This window comes from Ursus americanus, chromosome 13, assembly GCF_024610735.1.
Source record: "Ursus americanus isolate L20-20 chromosome 13, mUrsAme1.1.p, whole genome shotgun sequence".
In the NCBI taxonomy this organism is placed as follows: Eukaryota; Metazoa; Chordata; class Mammalia; order Carnivora; family Ursidae; genus Ursus; species Ursus americanus.
The window spans coordinates 67,365,015-67,385,397 of NC_142139.1; the positions used below are offsets into that span (position 1 = coordinate 67,365,015).

At 42.3% G+C, this 20,383-nt stretch overlaps 1 protein-coding gene across 4 annotated transcripts in view; it reads right to left on the reverse strand.

The window, feature by feature from the left end:
* The window catches only part of DOCK5 (dedicator of cytokinesis 5), a 211,381-nt gene that overhangs the window by 72,900 nt on the left and 118,098 nt on the right, over positions 1-20,383 (reverse strand). For all 4 annotated transcript variants that reach the window (XM_087866608.1, XM_045774032.2, XM_045774031.2 and 1 more), the window contains 8 exons: positions 16,437-16,561; positions 14,288-14,386; positions 12,900-12,972; positions 10,626-10,729; positions 9,445-9,628; positions 2,734-2,831; positions 2,408-2,497; positions 766-866 (listed from right to left, as the gene is read on the reverse strand). In XM_087866608.1, coding sequence (XP_087722734.1) covers positions 766-866; positions 2,408-2,497; positions 2,734-2,831; positions 9,445-9,628; positions 10,626-10,729; positions 12,900-12,972; positions 14,288-14,386; positions 16,437-16,561 — 874 coding nt within the window. The remainder of the gene's footprint in view (positions 1-765; positions 867-2,407; positions 2,498-2,733; positions 2,832-9,444; positions 9,629-10,625; positions 10,730-12,899; positions 12,973-14,287; positions 14,387-16,436; positions 16,562-20,383) is intronic.

Below are 20,383 nucleotides of genomic sequence, written 5' to 3' on the forward strand. Positions count from 1 at the left end.
AAGAATCAGGTCAGTAGCCAACCTGATTGATCAGCAACAGCAGCTAGCAGGACCGGCCTAAGCCACTGTCAGAAAGATCTCTGCTGATCTCAACAACATTCCTGTTACTCTTTATCACATTGCTCTGCACAGTAGCTGGGATGCAAGGGGGTGGGGGCCACGTACAATGCCATGGGGAGGTGGGCTGAATGTTAGTTGCTTTCCTGAGTCAGAGGCTCATAAACCAAGGACAGAAAGGAGGCTGCACTATGGAAAAGGCAGAGACCATTCTCCTTTATATAAAAGACAGAAAAATTAAATCTCATATCCTGTAAGTAATAAATCCTACAAAGCCCTTGTGATGTAGGGCTGAGGACATGACCCTCAGTTCTACCAGACTTAGTCTTGCTTAATCCACTGTTTGGTCACCGTGGGGTTTCCTGCTAATCCCCCTGACACCCAACTCTCCTAAGATCTGAGTATGACCTTCTGTCCTTAACTGTGCTCCCAATGCCTTCAACTCCTCATCTCTCTGTGTTCTGGATTCTCAAAGACATACAGTCTTACTTCCCCGGGAGCTTCCCAGAAGGCAGGGATTGACTTTTAATGCCTTTCCCAGGGGTGGAATACTTAGCTGGTTCTCTCTTTCCACCGGAAGCTTCGAACAAGCTTCTGCACTTAGGGGCACACTTACTCGGCTTATGTCCCTTGCATTTCTTAACAACCCAACCCTAGAGTACACACCCAACAACCCAGCAGCTGGTAGTCCCCTTGAATTATACTTACACGTATGCCAGAGTGGCACTGAAGTGCTTGTAGATGTAGGTTTCAAGGACAGGATTAAAATGCTGGAACTTGATGTCTCCTATCAGTGAGATAATAAATACCTGCCAAAGGTGAAAAATAGAGATAGCAGCACTGTACGACCCCAGGCATTTAGTCAATAAACCGGATGTTAGCATCCTGGTGACTTCTTTTCTTTCCAGACCATGTTTGCAGCATTCTCACTTCACTGTTCTAGAGCTGAAGTCTTGGAGTTTCTTTTATTTAACATCAATAGAGAAACTATGATGTGTCAGGCAATGGGCTAAATGCTATGGAGAATCTAGTAAGAGCCAGCCCTGGCCTCAGAGAGCTCAGTGTCTCAGAGGACCAGTGCACAAGCAAGATGAGTCAGGGAGGAAGATGGGAAGAGGCAAAAGAAAGCTACAGAAAGCGGTCTCCTGTGGGAAAAAGAAACTCTAACCCAAGGATGCAGCTAATGAATTATTTCGTGACCTTGTTCTCGTAAGTGCAGCATGAGTGCCCCCAATAACTTAACTTCATCAGATTTTGCCTCTCAGTTTCCCCTTCTTCTGTGAATGGTATCCCTATCAGGCACATAATCTATAAAGCATCACGCTGCACCTACTGATGAGAGAAGAATGCAGAAGAAGTGCCCCAGGGACGCCTGCATAGACCCACTGCCAGCTGCTCTATCCCATGAGAATCTGCAGACCCAGTCCCACAGAACCCAGAACCATTCTTTCCCATGAATCTGGACATGTGTGATCTTAGCTGGAGCATTTCCTCTCTTTATCTTATAACCTTAACTTCCTGACCACTTCTTGAATGTATCAATTTCTCCAAGCTGGTGAAACAGCCAACATTCCTTTGCTGCAACATCCAGGTAAATTCTGCACAGAATTTTAACCCCAACGAGAAAACGATGCTTGGTTTGGATGTGTCAGCTTCCTCCATTCACTCTGCCACAAACTGCAGCCTCCAAGATTTTTATTTGTTTGTGTTTTAAGATTTGTTTATTTGACACAGAGCAAAACAGCACAAGCAGGGGGAGTGGTAGAGGGAGAGGGAGAAGCAGACTCCCCAGGGAGCCTGACATGGGGCTCAATCCCAGGACCCTGTAATCATGACCCGAGCTGAAGGTAGAAATCGACTGAGCCGCCCATTCACCCCACCTTCCAAGATTCTAACATCATCTCTCCTTGTCTGGATCTGTTTGTGGAATGGGCTGTATGTTGTACAGAATGAGACTGATGCTTGTTTCTGATGTGTGAATTCAGTCTCCCTTGTATGAACATACAAGCACAGACAACAGAGCCACAGTCACCTTTGGTAAAGGTATCTCCTGGTTTATAGCTAGGCAATTTTCAAATAAGTTAAAGTGATCCCTGATTTCTAATGTAATACAATACTTCATTTACCCTGAGAAAGAAGGCATATCAAAAGTAAGATCTAACAGGTAACAGAAAAATAAAGTCTTTGAACCTAAGTCAGTTGTTTCTAATTTAACCTCTAGAATCAGAGAGATGGATGCAAATATTTATGCAAGAGGATACTCGATGCAGTCATTTATAAGAGCAAAATACTGAACACTACCCAGTTGTGAGAACAAACTAGTTAATATGTTTAACGTTTAACTGCTTACCAGTGCATCAAACACAAGGAAGTCATAGGTTTCATTGTCTGACATTTCCATCATTATGTTAAAAAGTGCATCTAGTGTATCTTGCAAAAACTGGAGATTAAAAAACAAAGAGAGAGGTTACTTTATGCTTTCAGTTCTTCTCCATAGTGCAAAAATTCAGAGAAATTAGGTTACAATGGAATGAATTAAAAATAGCATTTCTTAAAAATTGGCACTTCTGCTTTCCAATGTTGATAACGTTTTATATTTCTGACCACTGATTTAATTTGAAATATTGAACTAATGATACGGTGACTGTGTTTCTAACCATGAATACATAAACATACCTTAACAATTTCGCCTCCATCCACCTCCATTAACTTCTTTAAGTTGTGTTTAATGTTCTGGGAGTTTGAACGCCAATTTAACAAGCCCAATAGGTCAACTAGGAAGAACGACCACAAACCAAAAAATTAGACACTGATTAGAAGAAGTAACGCACACTATTTCAGGATTCAACTACAGAACTCTCTAGAAAAGATAATTGACCTTAATAGTGGCTAATTCCTTTTTTTTTTTTTTTTTTTTTTTAATTTACTGTCTCCTGTCTAAACCAGAAAAAACCTTGTGGTCTTTCAGTCTTCAGAGAAAAAAATTAACCACTAATATATGAGAACATAAAACTGAATTCCTGAATGGAATTAATATTTCTGAAATAATGACATCATAGCCATGTAGATGAGAAGTTGGAAATACTTTTTTCAAAAAAGATTTTATTAATTTAATTATTTGAGAGAGGGAGAGCGAGCAAGCATGAGTGGGAGTAGGGATCTATCCCTAGAGAGGGAGCGGGAAAAGCAGACTCTACACTGAGTGGGGAGCCTGACGCCAGGTTCAATCCCACAACCCTAAGATCATGACCTGAGCCGAAATCAAGAATCAGATACTTAAAGGTCTGAGCCACACAGCTGTCCCGAAAACACTCTTAGGTAAACTTCATACCTTCAATTTGCTGCATTGCTTAATTCATCCTTTGCCACTATATGTGTCTCAGTGGATGCCAAGGGAAAAGGGAACTTATATGGGGCGCCTGGGTGGCTCAGTCATTAAGCGTCTGCCTTCGGCTCAAGGCGTGATCCCAGCGTTCTGGGATTGAGCCCCACATCAGGCTCCTCCAGTGGGAGCCTGCTTCTTCCTCTCCCACTCCCCCTGCTTGTGTTCCCTCTCTCGCTGGCTCTCTCTCTCTCTCTGTCATATAAATAAATAAAATCTTTAAAAAAAAAAAAAGGAACTTATATACATGCACTGATTCATTTATTTTTTTTAAGATTTATTTATTTATTTTATAGAGAGAGTGGGAGAGAGCACGAGCCGGAGCAGAGGAAAGGGAGAGAGAATCTCAAGCGTACTCTGAGCTGAGCGTGGAGCCTGATGTGGGGCTCGATCCTGACCCTGAGATCACGACCTGAGCCGAAACCAAGAGCTGGATGCTTAACCAACTGAACGACCAATGTGCCCCACACTTATCCATTTAAACACTGTGTCCACATTGTAGAGATTTCATTTTTTCCATTTTGGAATTGAGGAAACTGAGGCCTTATGAAATTCAATTACTTGCCTCAGGTCACACAATTGCCAGGGAGTCCTAGGAATTTAATTATAGATTGATCTGATTCCCAAAAAACCATGTCCTTGCTACTCTATCATACTGCCTTCTGAGAGTTCTTCAAAGAAACAGACAAGCAAATTAGACAATTGCTATTTCAAAGGAAGGCAGAACAGACTCATGGTCCTTAGGGTAAGACTGGGACAGAAATCTTAAGGTGTATCTGGATTTAAAGTGTAGAATTATGGATCTTTAAGCCATTTATAGCTTTAATCAATGTTGAAAGTGTCAAAGGAAAATATAACAGGCATCTGGACTGTTACTATTTTATCATTTTGTTTAGTACATTAAGCTACTATTTCAATTTACAGAGCATTATCTAGCAACACATGCTTTTTAATCAATGGACTTGTATAATATTCAGAAGTTGTTAAAAACATACTGTTCATTAGAATAGTCAATTTGCTTTATGAGTGTTTATTAGCTTACCTATTAGTCCCTGGGAAACCTCCAACACCCAGTGCCCAGAGACGCCCCACTGTCAACAGAATAAAGTCCCAATACCACTCACAGAAGGTGGTGAGCCCCCACCCATGGCCTTCCTGCCAGCCCACTACCCACCAGTCTGTTACCCCTCAGCAGCCAGACAGATCAACTCACTACTCCCTAGACTATGGCACGCTCTGATAGATCCAGGTCTTTGCATATATTCTTCCCTTCGTCTGAAATGCCCAGATACACTTTAATACTATGTATTTGGTAAGCTCATCCTTAGGTTTAAGACCCACCTCAAATTGTCTTCCCTCTGGGAAGACTGACCCAATCATTCTGTGCTATTTATACTCTTTCCTACATATACATATGCATATGCATAGACAAACATAACAAATAATAAAGACACACTCGGTATTTCTTTGGCTCTTCCTATAGACTTGAGCCACTTGAGGGCAGGAACCATATTGCACTCATTGTTATACACCATCATGCTGCCAGGCACCTAGTAGGTGTTCAATACATATTTGATGCAAGAATGAATGGACGGGTAGAAAGGGAACTGGTAGCCCTGAGGGAGCCGGTATTGTGCTCGACACAGTTCTTGGATTTAGTCATTTATTCAGTAAGCATTAATAATAGACACTGTGCTAGGCTTGTCACTTCCCCTTCCCATCTCCTACTTCCGCCAGAGGCTAGTCAATGGCACCACTCCATTTGTTACTTCGCTCCACTAGCTGCTGCCTGAGGAAAAGGATTTAGATACTTTATCAGGGTGAAGAGTCACCCGGCAGCTTGAAGCATCTGCAGACAACCCTTCTATCAGCCCAGAGGTTTACGCCCTAGAAATATTTGCATGCCACATCACTGCCCATGTCAGGAATAGAGCTGGAATCTGGTGAATCATAGGTCCTGGGGCTAGAAAAGCGACAGCCCCGTGTTAGAGCAAAGTCCCCAGACTTCCTGTGCTGCTGAGACTCACGCGGGTTGAGGCACATAGCTCTAGTTAATTTGTGTCAGTTGCTACACAGTATCTCTCTTATTGTGGGGATGTACCACAATGGGTCTGTCCATTCAACCGCTGATAAACATTTGAGTTGTTTGCAGTTTTTTCTATTTATCACAAACAATTCTGCCATGAACATTCTCATGCTTCTTCTGGTTTCCAGGTACAGCAGCATCTCTGGGCAATAAAACTAGAATGGAATTTCTGGATCATCGGGAATGACCATCCAAATGTTATCTAATGTCCTCTCAATTTACGTCCCTCCCCCAAAGTATTCAAGAATTTGGGATACTCTGATTGACAATCCTCTAATTTAGGCTAGTGGCTACTTTAGGGAAAGGATTAGAAACTATAATAATTAAAAAAGAAAAGAAAAATAAAAACTGTGACTTTTGGGGTTACAAATATCTATTTTCAGATCCATGTCCACTACTTATGAACCCAGGCAAAATATTTTGGCACTTTAACTTTCTGATCAGTGAACAGAATAATGGCAATGGTGGTGTCTTTGTGCACTAGGGTGTTGGAGGGTAAAATAAGATGCCGCTGGGAATTGTGTGGCACTGGGCCTCACACCTGCAAGGACCTGAATTCCCCTCTCCCTTTGCTGGAGCCACAAATCTATTCTCACCTTCCATACGGGCCCAGCAACAAACGATCCATATAAACTGGCTCTGATTTAGGTTAGAAAAAATTTATAAATGAAGAGTCTACAAGATCTATTTGTTAAAAGGCCAGTGGCTTTTAACCTTTAGAGTCTGAATAGTCCTTTGTAAGGCTAAGGAGAAATGCCATTGGTCACGGTCCCTGTGAAAGAACAGCCACCCTCTTTATCAGGGAAGTGCCCTCTTGGAGTGGAGGGTTTCTTACTGTTCTTCACCTTCCTCTTTCTTGGAAGACATTAAAGTGGTTCCTTGTAACTTCCGTCGAATTAGAAGAATGAATACATGAGCCACCCACAATCTTTATTCTCATTATTTGTCCCTCGGAATGTCCTGTGTCCTCTGATACTCGGGATGTCCTGCTGTTCTCTTCACTTTTCTCACATCGGTCCTCCCTCCCTCCCGCCCCCACCCCAGGCCATGAGGACTGCACATCACTCCTCCCTGGTTCCCATGAATTTGCCTTTTTCAACCTTCTTTGGGATAGGTTATCATGCAAGACTTTGGTTTGGTTTAGTTTGGTATGTTGAGTTTTTTTGAGACCTAAACACTAGGAATGGGGAGGACAACGAAGCCATCTGATGGAACTTCCTGGGATGATGGTGATGTTCTGTGTCTGCTGGCCAACACGAAAGCCACCAGCAGCACGAAACCATGGAACACCTGAAACGAGACTAGTGCAACCATACTTTCTTCTGATACTAAATAAATTTCTCAAGGTCCATGTGCCTGGTGGCTGCCACTGGAGGACAGCATGGCTTTAGAATATGCAGAAGATGAGTGATGCAGATATCAGCAAATCAAGCGTCTGAGCTGAGTACTGCCACCTGCCCGTACGCTTCCTGTATTCTTGACTGGAGATAATAAACAATCTAACCATATGGTTATGTTTCATGGAAATTCCTTCTGCTTTTCATTGAAGTTAATTTTAGCTACTTATCTCTTGCTTTACTTGAAGTCTAATCTCTGGAAAGGAAAATCTATTTGATAAATGCCATCTTTTTTGACTATCTCTTAAAAGTCCTAAAAGTACATTAAGGCTTTGTATTGTCTGCTACATACTTACAAAAATACCATTTTAACATTTTATAAAGAAAAGTTTGAAAAATAACAGAAAGAGCACAGAAAATAAACACGGTCCCAACTTCGGGAGTCTTTCCTCTTAGTCTTTTCCTGTGTACATATGATGATGATGGTGGTGGTGGTGGTGGTGATGATGGCTAATATTCACATAGTGTTTATAATGGGCAAGACACTTGTCTTACTTTAACTTATTTTAATTTACTTCATTCTTTGAAATACACACTAGTCTTACTCCCATTTCCAAGAAGAGGACACCAAGTCACAAAGAGGCCATGTGGCATACCTGAGCTGAAAGAACTAGTGGCAGAGCTGGGACTTGAACCCAGGCAATTGGCTTCAAACCATCAACAGGTATCTAAACAAAATTAGGATTATACCCCACCTAGTGCTAAAGTTTTCACATGTCTTTGATTACATTTTGAAATATATTTGGCAGCTGTACATATGTCAATTAATTACATGATAATGCCCCCAATTACTGGACTTTTGGATTGTTTCTGCTGTTCCCCTATTATGAGTAATACAGAGACATCATCAGACGTGAATCTCTGCACTCATCTTTCATTGTTTACTTAGGTTTCATTTCTAGGGCTGAGACAACTGGCTCAGACTGGCTCAAAGGGTCTGAATACATTCAAAACCTTTGATTCTCCTTCTAAATCATCTTCCGTAAATACTGTACATTTAACCCAGTACCAGCAGTTGATCACATTTGCTTTTTCCCTAAAAAGGATTAGGTCACGGACACAGTTTTGTCATGTCTTCTATGAAGTACAGAATGTTTTCTGGCTTAATTTTTGTTTTTCTCTTAATAGACTTTATTCTTCTGAGAGCAGTTTAAGGTTTACTGAAAAATTAAGCACAAAGCACAGAGAGTTCCCACATATGCTCCCTGTGCTCCCCAGCTCCCCCTACTACGAGTATCTTGCATTAGTGCGGTACACCTGTTATAACTGATGACCGAATATTAATACTGTTCATGAGCTGAAGTCCACAGTACATGTTAGGGTTTACTCTGTGTAGCACGTTCCGTGGCTTCTGACAAATGTATAATGACACGCGTCCATGTATCCATCACGGTGCCATATCGTATAGTGTTACTGCTGGAGAAGTCCCCTGTGCTCTGCCTATTCATCCCTCCTCCTCTCCGAGGCCTTTGCAACCATGAAAATTTTCACTGTCTCCATAGTTCTGCCTTTTTTCTGGCTCAATTCTTGGTGAGCGTGTTTTTACTTTCGCATATGTATCAGCTCTGCACTTCACTCTGTTGAGTCTGGCCCCTTATCCAAGTTGAAATACTATCCATGTTCTCTAGCCAACCATGATTCATCAAAACAAACAATACTGACCCCTTTTAAAGATCAACCAACATCTGATTCCTGAGTGTATCTTATGTCTGAACTGTTTTGTCTATCCCTTAGCACTTCCGTAAGGCAGAGTCCTGGCCGTGTTCCTCACCCAAATCTTCTAAAAGGCCAAAGTGACTACTCCTTTATACATCACAAGGGCTACAGGATTTCTAAGGCAAGTTCCCAGAGTTCCTCATTCTTGGCTCACTATGTTCAGCAGGACCCCTTACTCATAAGTTAACTGAATGAGAAGCTGTTATTGGATATCAAATGCCATCATATACACAAGAGAAGTTAAAATTGATAGCAGAGATTTCAAGAAGGAACAAAGTGAAGCCCATTTGAACTATTCAGCTGATTTTATGAAAAACCTCCGACTGCTTGGGGAAAAAAATGGGAAAGAGGAATCTCTGTTGGGTGGGGGGGCAGATGGAATTCTAACAGGAAACGCTTCCTGCTCTTAGCCACACCTGTTTGGGCAAGAGACTGTTTTTTTCTCGGCCAGTATCCTCCCCCTTATTACCAACATCTGTTATTTCATATATTATACAGAGTGCGTTATTAGAGTTCTTTGCTGCCTTGAAAGAAGGCAACAAAAGACTTTAAAATTTTTTCAGCCTCTGTTAGTGAATACATTTACAGGTTTTATAATATTAAAAAATACCAAACTACTTTTCATCCTATTTGAAAGATAGGCAAGAAGAACACCACATGAAGAACAGGGAGTAGAATCCAAAGTGCCCAGCATCCCGCCTCGGAAGACACAGCCCCATGTGGCCCAGCCCCCTGGGTCTAACAAAACAGCCCAAGGGGACCAAACAGAAAACCCAGTGTGGTGTCAGTGTGGTCACCACACCTACCATTCTGGGTGAGTTTTGTGGAGCAAATGAGGGTGGCGATCTGAAAGCTGTCTTTGGTGCTGTCCTTGCTTGGGGTGAAGCTGGCCAGGGTTTTGGAAGCTTGGAGCTCTTTTTCTTCCATCTCTATCTTGGTTCCTGGCAGGGTCAGATAGAATTTAGCATCTTCCATTTTCTTGTTGTCACCCTGAAAAGGAAGCATATGAGGGACACCACATGATGGGCAACATCTCATAGATGCAAATAAAGTACTTTCTCTCATGAGCACAGTGCCTTTCCAGGGCACGAAACACAGTTTTATCAAATTATACTTATGTTCCTTCCAACTCTAAGACACTGTGATACTTTTCCAGGGTTTGAGCCCAGAAATAATTTCAACACTGAATAAAAATGGAGTAAGTTGTGAACTCCAAACTGAGAACATCCTAGATGTCTGCTGTAAATAAATAAATATTAAGGAGTAAGGGTGGATTTCAGTTTCTTGAACCTGTAAACGGTCAGAATGACATGTCATTGGGTTGAGGGGCTGACTGCATTCATTGGGAGGAAATAGCTTGCCACAACTCCCAAAACTATTTGTGAAATAAGGAGCTGTTAGAGGAAGACCCACGCCAGGCAGATGCAGCTCAAAGAAGCTACCGGTTCTGATACAGTTCAATAAAGGAGACCTTCCCGTGTCTACTTGCCACTGGAAAATCTCCGGAGATAATTCCGTAGCAGTTAAAGAGTGAGGACAAAACTGCTAGGGAAGGAAGCGAGGCCCCCTAGCAGAGAAATGGTGCCTGGCTCTTGGTGATATGAAAACCACATCCTACCACATCCTACCACACCCTCCACACCCCAACCGAGCCCAACAGTGCAACTGTCTCTGTCCCATACAGGACGATGCAGAGGAGAGGCAAGAGGCCAGCCCTTGACTATTCACTGCCACGGAACACTGTTGAAGGAGAAGGAGACGTTCTTTAGAGGCCTCGATAATAATACAACTCACTCCTTAACAGAAGGGATGGGAGACCATGCAGCTGGAGCCCTCTGGTTTTCTAGACATAAGGGGCAAACACTTATAGCTCTAGAGAAGTTTCTGATGCTTATCCACATAATTCTGACTGGAGCCTTAAGAACCCCTTTCGGAGGGAGTAAATATTTCCCAAGCAATTTTCTGAGCCTTGTTCTCTTAGCAGTACCTTATATACCACCAGATCATGCCTCCCGTCCTGCAGAGTGGTGCCGTCCGGGTTCATCAGTTTCACGAAGGCCACGCCAAAGGCTCGCTCAGATTTATCTCTGGCTGAAAAGACAGAAATACAGGTCTGAGCAGCGCAATAAGACAGCAGGAAGCGCTGGCTGTGATGGACCATTTCCCATTTTGCTCCAGGGTGTGATATTCAATCACGCTGTAATCAACACTGTTCAGCGAGCTACAATAAGCCGTGTGTGACTGTGCATGCCACGGGCCCCTCAAAGGAAATAGTCCCCAAACTGAAATCTTCTAGTACCTCCACCTATGTTTTTCTTCCTATATTTGCAAATAAATGAGACCAGCAACTACCCAATCACCTAAATCAGAAATGTAGATGTTGACACTGACGCCCCCTGCCATGTCAACTCCATGTACGGAATCCATCTGAAACCTGTGCCTTTTCTCCCCCTCCCTTCTGTTCCTACCCTAGTTCCATTCAAGTCTTCCCTATATTTCTAGAGGATCTTTCCAAGCAGTCCTTTCCTCCACAATGCAGCCAGAGTGAGATTTCCAAAAGCAGATCTAATCAGGTCAACCACGCTGCTCCAAAAACACCTCCATGAGATACCTCATTTCTGTTGCTTTAAGATAGACTCTGGGAAGCATTAATTGTATACAAGGTTCATTATGCCACCTCTTCCGTCCAAGAGAGGAGCCCAGGTGCCAGGAGGATCCAGCCTCCCCAAGGAACCAGAGCACCTCCCTCTGGATCTTTAGGTGTTGGCCTCTGAGCTCACTGTCCCCCAGTTAGGTGTCAATGCCTGGGCAACCTGTGGCCTGTTCTCATCACACGTACAACTCTGAGGTCAGCAGCGGCTCACGTGCCCCTAGACTGGCTGTGCAGTAAACCACTATATGATTATATTACGATTTGTTTATCCATTCTCCTGTTGGTGGCCGTTAGGCTATATTCAATGTGGGGATATTTGAATAAAGCTGTTATAAACATACACCAAACCACAACGACCATCACTACGACCCATAAAACACCTTTTAAGGGCTCCGCCAAAACCTGATTCAAAATAACCTTCATCCTTCATGATGTGGCTCCAGCCTGCTTAGATTCAGACCACTGAAGTGTCAGTCCAGGCTCTGTCACTCCCTAGCCCTGTGATCCTGGGCAAGGATCTCATTTCTCTGTGCTCAGTTTCTTTTTTGTATAAATGCGGAGAAAAGCATTATGTATGTTATCAGATGACTGTCGATGCTACACAGTGTATAAACAGAGATTCATTTAGTGTCTCATACAAACTAAGGGCTTGATAAATGCTAGTTTAGTATTATGCAGAACCATAGGAAATTGCTGATATTTGCCTATTTGATACTGACCTACAAAAACAGCAATTTTGTGGGGTTCAACTTAATATCACGACACCCGCTGCTCTCACTTCAGCCCTACTGCGTTCACTTTGTGAGTTTCAAACACATTTCCCCACCGTTACTCTTCACTGGGGAAACATCGATTCCTTCTACACCTGCAGTCTCAGGATGTCCAAATCATGCACAGATGACAGGGCTGGACACTGTGCTACATGCCCCCTTACAACTCTTTGCTGGGGCAGCACCTGCCACACTGTTCTGACCTTAGCTGCCTTTTCTCTTGCTCATCTTCCTAACCAGACTAGCAGAGACGTCAGAGCACTACGCATGCCCTATCCTGTGAAACCCTTACCGAGTGTCTATTAATATCATACAGAACCTTAATATTCATAGAACACATTTTGGGGAAATTCTTTTTTTAAAAAATTTTATTTAAATTCAATTTAGTTAACATATATTTATTATCAGTTTGAGGCACAGAGTTTAGTGATTCATCAGTTGCATATAACACCCAGTGCTCCTTCCATCAAGTGCCCTCCTTAATGCCCATCACCCAGTTACGCCATCCCCTCACCCACCTCCCCTCCAACAACCCTCAGTTTGTTCCCTAGAGTTAAGAGTCTCTTATATTCTGCCTCCCTCTGTTTTTATCTTATTTTATTTTTCCTTCCCTTCCCCTATGTTCATCGAATTTGTTTCTTAAATTCCACATATGAGTGACATCATACAGTGTATCTGTCTTTCTCTGATTGACTTAGCACCAATGAATCCTGAAGTAATGATGCTAAGTAACTAGTTTCCAAGTATTTTGTTTTCTAGACCCACAAAAGTACTGTCAAGCCAGAGTAATTTTTTTTTTTTTTTACCAGAATTATGCTGTAGACCTTCTAGTACTTACATTCCTGAGATGACCTGTGTCGGAAGGTAAATCTTATATGGCAGCGGGTAACCTCCTCTATAGCGATGGATACCTGCACAGTAATAAGGAACTTACAGTTTACAGATACACAGTATGTTGCACTCTTAGCTCATTTTACAGAGTTGGTGCAATTTTAGTTTCTTATTACAGCACTAATTCCTACAGAGTGAGATTGAGGGTAAGGTTCCATTCAAAACAGATTGTTATTTTCAAAACCTTAAGAATCTGAAGAGAAATCACCTTTGCTGTTTACCACGATTCTGAGGATGGAGATATTACAAGTTTCTAGTGCCTTCTCAAGTATGAAAGAGGAAATACTTCAGAGGAACAAGATCAGGACTTTGGGGTCCATACAGGAGCTTTCAGACTGCAAGGTGTATTGTATGTTGATTGATATGGTAATAATTAGGGTCCATAACAGAAGGAAAAGATAAAATACTGGGGACAAGGAAGCTTTACGCTGTTTACATATATGGAGGGGACAAGGAATGCAGAAGTACATGGCAATGAAAAGAGCAGAGAACTTGTGGCAAATAGTCAAATAAATTATAGCATGATCATATAATGGAATATTATTTGAGTACCTAGAAACCCATTTCTGAAGAACTTTTAATGCCTTGAAATAAGTAGTTTTAAAAAGCACAACATAAATCTGTTATAAACTGCACATTCCAAAACATATGAAGTATATAAAATTGTGGAAAATGATTACTTCTGCATTGAGATATTAGAGTTTTTTGTTTTTTTTTTTTTAGTTTTCTAGGGAGAGCTCATAAGATTTTGACAATCCAATTGGACTTTGACAATCTGGGATTTAGGAGAAATGGGCTCCAATTTAGGTGTGGACACTAAGCAGTTACAGGATCTTGGAAAGTCACCTGACATTTTTGAGCGTTAGTTACCTAATCAGAAAGGGCATTAGGACACTGTTTTAGCCACAGGGCTACTGAGTGACTCACCCGGAGGGCTTATCTAAAAAGCACTTAGGGAATTTGTAATACACATATTTAAATTGAAAAGAGCCCAGAAAACTTGGTCAGAGGCCAAGAAGAAAAAAATGTTAGGCAACTGCTTGCAGAGTGTGAAATTTCCATTTTGTTTTGGATCATCTTGGCAGCCTATTACATCATTACAACTACAAGCGTCTCTAGTGAAATTTCTACACATTTATCAATGAGAATGTTATTTAAGAATTCCGAGTTAACGATAAATACTCTCATGCAGAATTGTATCAATTCATTTCTTATAGGACACCACAGGCAACCTACCTATAACTTCAGGATGAAGAGGGAATGATTTGTGGGTAAAAAGAAAGGAATCTAAAGGAGTTTTAAAATATGACGGAGATTACAAATGGCGCATCTCACCTTGACCGTCTCATACCAACAGGGCTGCTTCACTTGGTAATAGACTACTGATTTGTACTCTGAAATGCCTTCATATCCAGCACCAGGATGAATTGCTTTCTTTGGAAGGGAAGAAAAAATTAAAAGATCATTTTTAATTGTTTTTTTTAATTCCAGTATAGTTGACATACAGTGTTATATTAGCTTCCAATGTATAATACAGCGACTCAACAATTCTAGACATTACTCAGTGCTCATCACAACAAGTGTGCTCTGAATCCTCGTCCCCTATTTCACCCATCCCCCCACCCACCTCCCCTCTGGTAGCCATCTGTTCTCTGTAGTTAAGAATCTGTTTCTTGGTTTGTCTCTCTCTTTTTTTCCCCTTTGCTCATTTGTTTTGTTTCTTAAATTCTGCGTATGAGTGAAGTCATATAATATTTGTCTTTCTCTGACTTATTTCACTTAGCATAATACTCTCTAGCTCCATCCATGTTGTTACAAATGGCAAGATTTCATTCTTTCTGATGGCTGAGTAATAATCCATTGTGTATAAATACATCTTCTTTATCCATCCATCAGTCGATGGACACTTGGGCTGTTTCCATAGCTTAGCTATTGTAGATAATGCTGCTATAAACATAGGGGTGCAAGTATCCCTCTGAGTTAGTGTTTTTGTATTTTGGGGGTAAATACTAAAAGGGGATAATTTCATCTAGAAAAATAAGAGCACTCCACATACCACGCATGAGCCATCTACCCTCCACATGGCCGGCACGTGCCTCACACTGGCACACATCAGCTGATCCCATTTGGAGGCTGAAGAGCAGGGTAAGAATGAGTTTCTACTCCTTTCTTTGAGGTTCTACGTATGTAACTATGGTAGTCAATAAGGGACCCAGCACCATCCCAACACTCCTCTGCCGTAAACTTTATTCTCTTTTCCATCTGCGGTCAGGCATTCTCTTTCCTTCCTCTTCCTTTCTCTCTCAGGGAGCAGAGGCCCAGAGAGGGTGACTGGGAGTTAGGGCGCACATGCAGACACACCGCTGTGTGAGGTCCTATCCATGCTCTGCTTCAAGGACCTGGAGTATCTGTACAGAATGTTCACTAAAACTCAGGGCTGTGTCTTTTCCTGGTAATGAGCCACTTACTTCAGTAGAACCAGGCCTCCAAGGGGGTAAGCAAAGCTGTGATGTGAGCCATCAAGAGAAGATGCAAACCTGAACTCAGGAGCTCAAGGGCTCTGTTAGTAGCACAAAGAAGCCACTCTCATACCAGAGCGCACCACACAGTCCCCCCCCCGCCCCCCGACACTGAATACGATTTGACTCAGTCCACTGTTGCCTTCAAAGATGATCACGTCCATAGGGAAGGGATGGGGATGCGTACTCCACTGTGCCCTCAAGGACCTGTGTGAGCGAGGCACTCAGACAGCTTGGGCCTTCAATTCCACAGAAGGTAACCAGAGGGAACTACGGCTCATATGAGGGGAGCTGGATCTCAGCTGAGACCATGAAAGCCTCCGTGATGTCAGAATCAACACTCACTACTTGTCTGTCTGGACAGAATGCTGCCATGGTTGGAGGAACTCTGGACTGAAAGCCAGGATACCTGGATCTAGTCTTACCTCCTCCAGTAACTTCTGTGTTTCTGCGAGAAAATAGCTTGCCCCTGTTGGGTTGCAGTTTCCTGATTACTAAAACAAAACCTAAAGACCAGTGGGAGTTGATGTGACCCAAGAGCCCTACCAATTTAACAGCTTTCTACCGGGTGTGTCTCCTCTGGTTCTGCCGACTTGGTACAGGAAGGGGGCCCTGCAGCACCTTCTGGGCCCCCGCACCACTTCACTCCCCACAGGGACCCACCAGTCTTGAAAGTGGCCCAATTACTTGCAAATGATACAGAACTTCTGGATCAGAAGCATACGCATGAAGCCACTGGTGGCTGGAGATACTTCTTAGAACAGGAGGAATAATGAAAATAAGCGTCTAAGTGGGTTTCTTAGTAAACTTGGTAATTGCTAATGACAAATTAAACAGGTTTCATCCTTTTTCCTTATGAAAAAAGCAAATGCACACTAATGTGGGGAGCAAGTCCCCTAAGACCAAAGTCCCCTAATATGAAGAAGTGTCTGATGGCAGCAGGATTTCTGGGCAGCCCCGCCTACCTCCAAGAGCTTGCCCTCCTCGTCGTACACAGACATGGTCACCTCCACATTCTTTGGCGTCTTCTTTTTCCCTTTGTCAAACTCCCCGTGGATCAGGGTGACATAAATATCATTCCTCACGTCACCTGCAACAGGACAACCCACCCTATGAGTGGTGCTCAGAGAAGTCATTTAAAATTTTCAGGATATAGTAAGATATAACATAGAAATAAAATATGAAATGTTCTGACTTGGGACACGCAGGTGGCTCAGTGGGTTAAGCATCTGCCTTCGGCTCAGGTCATGATCTCAGGGTCCTGGGATTGAGTTCTGCATCGGGCTCCCTGCTCAGCGGGCAGCCTGCTTCTCCCTCTGCCCCTCCCTGCTTGTGCTCTCTCCCTCGCTCCCATCACTCTCTCTCTCTCAAATAAATAAAATCTTCACAACAACAAAAAAAGAAATGCTCTGACTTTATAGGGAGCTATTCATATAGCAGAAGTTTTTATATATATTGTCCTCTTCTGCATCCTTCACCCTACCTTTCCATACATACCAAAGTGTCTTTGAAATGCACTGTTTTAAAAGGAACTCTTTTCAGTAGTAATCCTTTGTTCTATTTATTAATAACTGCTGTCTAATAATAAGTACACAATGTATTTTATTAGGTTACAGTGGCAGATTTTTTTCTCAATAATGCCTTGGAGGGCGGTATTTTAACACATCTGAAAATAACAAAAGCTAACGTTTATTCGGTGCTTCCTCTGTGCTGGGCACTTTCCAACATGTCTTACAGGTAAGCATTTAGTTAATCCATATAATAACCTGATGAGAGAAACACTATTTCTAAAAGCCTGTAGAATACTTTACCTTTATTTAAATCAGCTTAATTGTTTTTACCAGTATCAGAATCATTTCCATTTGTCATAGTCTGGATTGTCCCGCACAAAATTTGAAAAATTAATTAGCAAATGAAGAGCCCCCACAGTGAAGAAAAATTTAAATGTTATTGAGATGCTTAAACAAACCCTAGAATGAATGAAAGTCATAACAAGTTCCTGGCCAGGAAGACTCGGTATTATAAAAAGGACTCCAAAATGTATACTCTATTATAAACTGCCTCCCAATGTAAAAAATTAAAACCTTCTAGCACTATAAGAAAATAGGGGTGCACATTTAGAGCACTTTTCATTTTCACCACTCATCTGCTTAGAAAAAAAATTAAGGTCTTACCCACAGTTGGTTAAGGTGGAGCAAAAGGGGCTGATTCATACAACACAGCTCAAACTCTGAACTGACACACTTTGTCAATAGAGAAACTGACAATTTGTATTAAAAGCCTTATCTGACAAAGAAACTTCACTGGTAATATTTGTACCACAGTATTAAGAATGTAAGTATTCACCTCTAAGGATATTCATTGTGCTGTTGTTTACAAAAGTGAAAATTTGGAAAATCCTCAATTTCCAACAATAGGCAGCTGTCTGAATAAATTACAGTACAATCAGATGAGATAATTTTCATTTATTCATTTAAAAAACTGACTGAGCACTGTTTGGGAGACAATGGTGAGCCAGCCATGCACCAGCCTCACTTTCACAGAGCCTACAGTCTAGAGGAGAGAAGCATCAGCAGATAATCACAGGACAAAATGCATCATTATGAATGAAGGAAAAGGTCAGGCTCTGTGAAGGCATAACACTAAGTCCTTACTGTGTCTGGAGGGTGTGGGAATATTTCCTCTGAGCTGATACTGGAGGGAGGAGAGTAAGAGGGAGCAAAAGTAGCATGTGCAAAGGTCCAGAGGCAGGGCCACAGGATAGTTGTCCAAACATACAGTTGTCCAGGGAACTGATGGCAGTAGCTACCACTAACGGAGTGACAATGGAGAAGGAGAGGAGGGATGGATTCAAAAGACCTTTCAAAGGTAAAACTGGCAAGTCTTAGTCACTAATTTAGTGTAAGGTATAAAGGAAAGGGAGGTTTAAGGCTGACTTTCAGGTTTCTTGTTGGTGCAACTGGATGGACAAGGGTGCTATTCTCTTAGATAAAACACAACAGAAGAGCCTGTCTAGATCCAAAGGATTATAAGTTCCAAATGGGGATTCTGAGTAAGAATTAACCAGTTAAAGAGAGGAGAAGAGAGATCTAGTCAGGTAGGCATAGTGGCTACTGAAGTCCCGAGGCAGGAAGTAGTAACAGAGTTCAAAGGAGCGGTCTTGAGGCTATGGACACGAATTTAGACGCAACTAAGACACAGAGGCAAAATGAATGGAGGAAATCACATAGGAAGAGAATACAGGTATGAGAAGGAAAAGAGGTCTGTTATGGACTGAACTGTTCCCCCTAAATGCATATGCCGAAGCCCTCACCCCTATACTTCCAAATGCGGCTGTACGTGGAGACTGGCCCCTTAAACAGGTGACTAAGGTAAAATGAGGTCATATGTGGGTGCTATTCCAATATAACTGGTGTCCTTATAAAAAGAGATTAGACCCGGGTGACCGTGTGAGGACGCAGTGAGAAGGTGGCCATCTCCAAGCCAAGAAGGGAGGCTTGGAAGAATCCAACCCTGCTGACATCTCAGACTTCCAGCCTCCGCAAGTGAGAAAATAAATGTCTGTTGTTGAAGCTGCCCAGCATGTGGGACTTTATTAGGGCAGCCCGAGCAAACTAACAGAGGACATAAGGACCAGATACTGCGGAACTCTAACATTTAAAGGCAAGGTCGAAGGGGACATGCTGGCAAAGGGGAATGGAGACAAAGAGAAGAGTGCGGGTCCCCGGCGATGAGGGTGGACCATGTCAACGAGGGGGTGGTCGACAATGTCACATGTTGCCCAGAGAAGCCGGGCCAATCTTTTAGGCTAAAAAATATCCCCTGGACTTAGTGGCATTACAATCTCGGGTGACTCTAGTGACACCATTCTGGACGGGACAGAGGGCTACTGGCAGATGCAGAAACAGAGATGGATAGCACGTTATTGATGGCTTCTGAGATGCTGGCTGTGCAGAGGAGGGCAGACAGCAGGAGCACCTGAGCTAGAGGGGAAAGTCGGGCTGAGGCAAGGGCTGACGGTGTCTCTGGAGCCTGTCCAAATGGTGATGACGAGCGACAAGGTAAGGAGCTTTGGTCTGGATCTCTTATTTCTCAAACCTGGCCATCACCAGAATCCCTGGGGGAGCCTTGGTCTTAAAACTGAATCGGTCTCTGGAACACTGTGGGAACCTGTATTTTAACGTTTCTGAGCTGAATCAAAGACCAGCATTTGGGAGCCATTGTCCTAGATGATTTTCCAAGTCTCTGAGAGCCCTGGCAGTCCGGGAACCAATCCTATCGACCAGAGAGATTAGAAAGAATCTTCCTAGCCAGATAACAAAGATAAATTCACTTTGTCCAAAAAAATAAATTTCTCCCTTTTATCGTTTCAGATTTCATTCTTGCTGTAGTAATAACACTGCCTTTGGTTATAGGAATGTTACCAATGCTTATTTTTTTTTAAACAAGAAGACAAACACTTTCACAGTATGAAGACGACAACGCACTGGGCTGAGTGAGTCTGGAAGGGATGACATCAGCAGATGAAGCACCACCTTCTTTCATGAGAAAGGAAAAAGATGGTCTCCATTCAGATAGCTCTTTTTCCCATTCATCCTTTTTAATGCCACTACGTGCAGACGACGTGTGTGGCAACACGTTATTACCGCTCCTTAATCTCCAGAAGGAGGAATAAGATGTTGTGCTACGTTAAAGGAACCCCAATTTTTACGTAGTAGACAACAGCATGGTTTTCTAAAATTTTTCTAACATGCCAAAGGTTACTTATTTACATATTCTATCTACCTATCTATAAAATACATCATATCATATTTTAATATTTATAACACATATGCTTTATGTAATATCTTATATAAAGTTCCTTGAGATGATTTCCTTTCATTACTGCAAAGATTAAATCAAATGGGTTAAG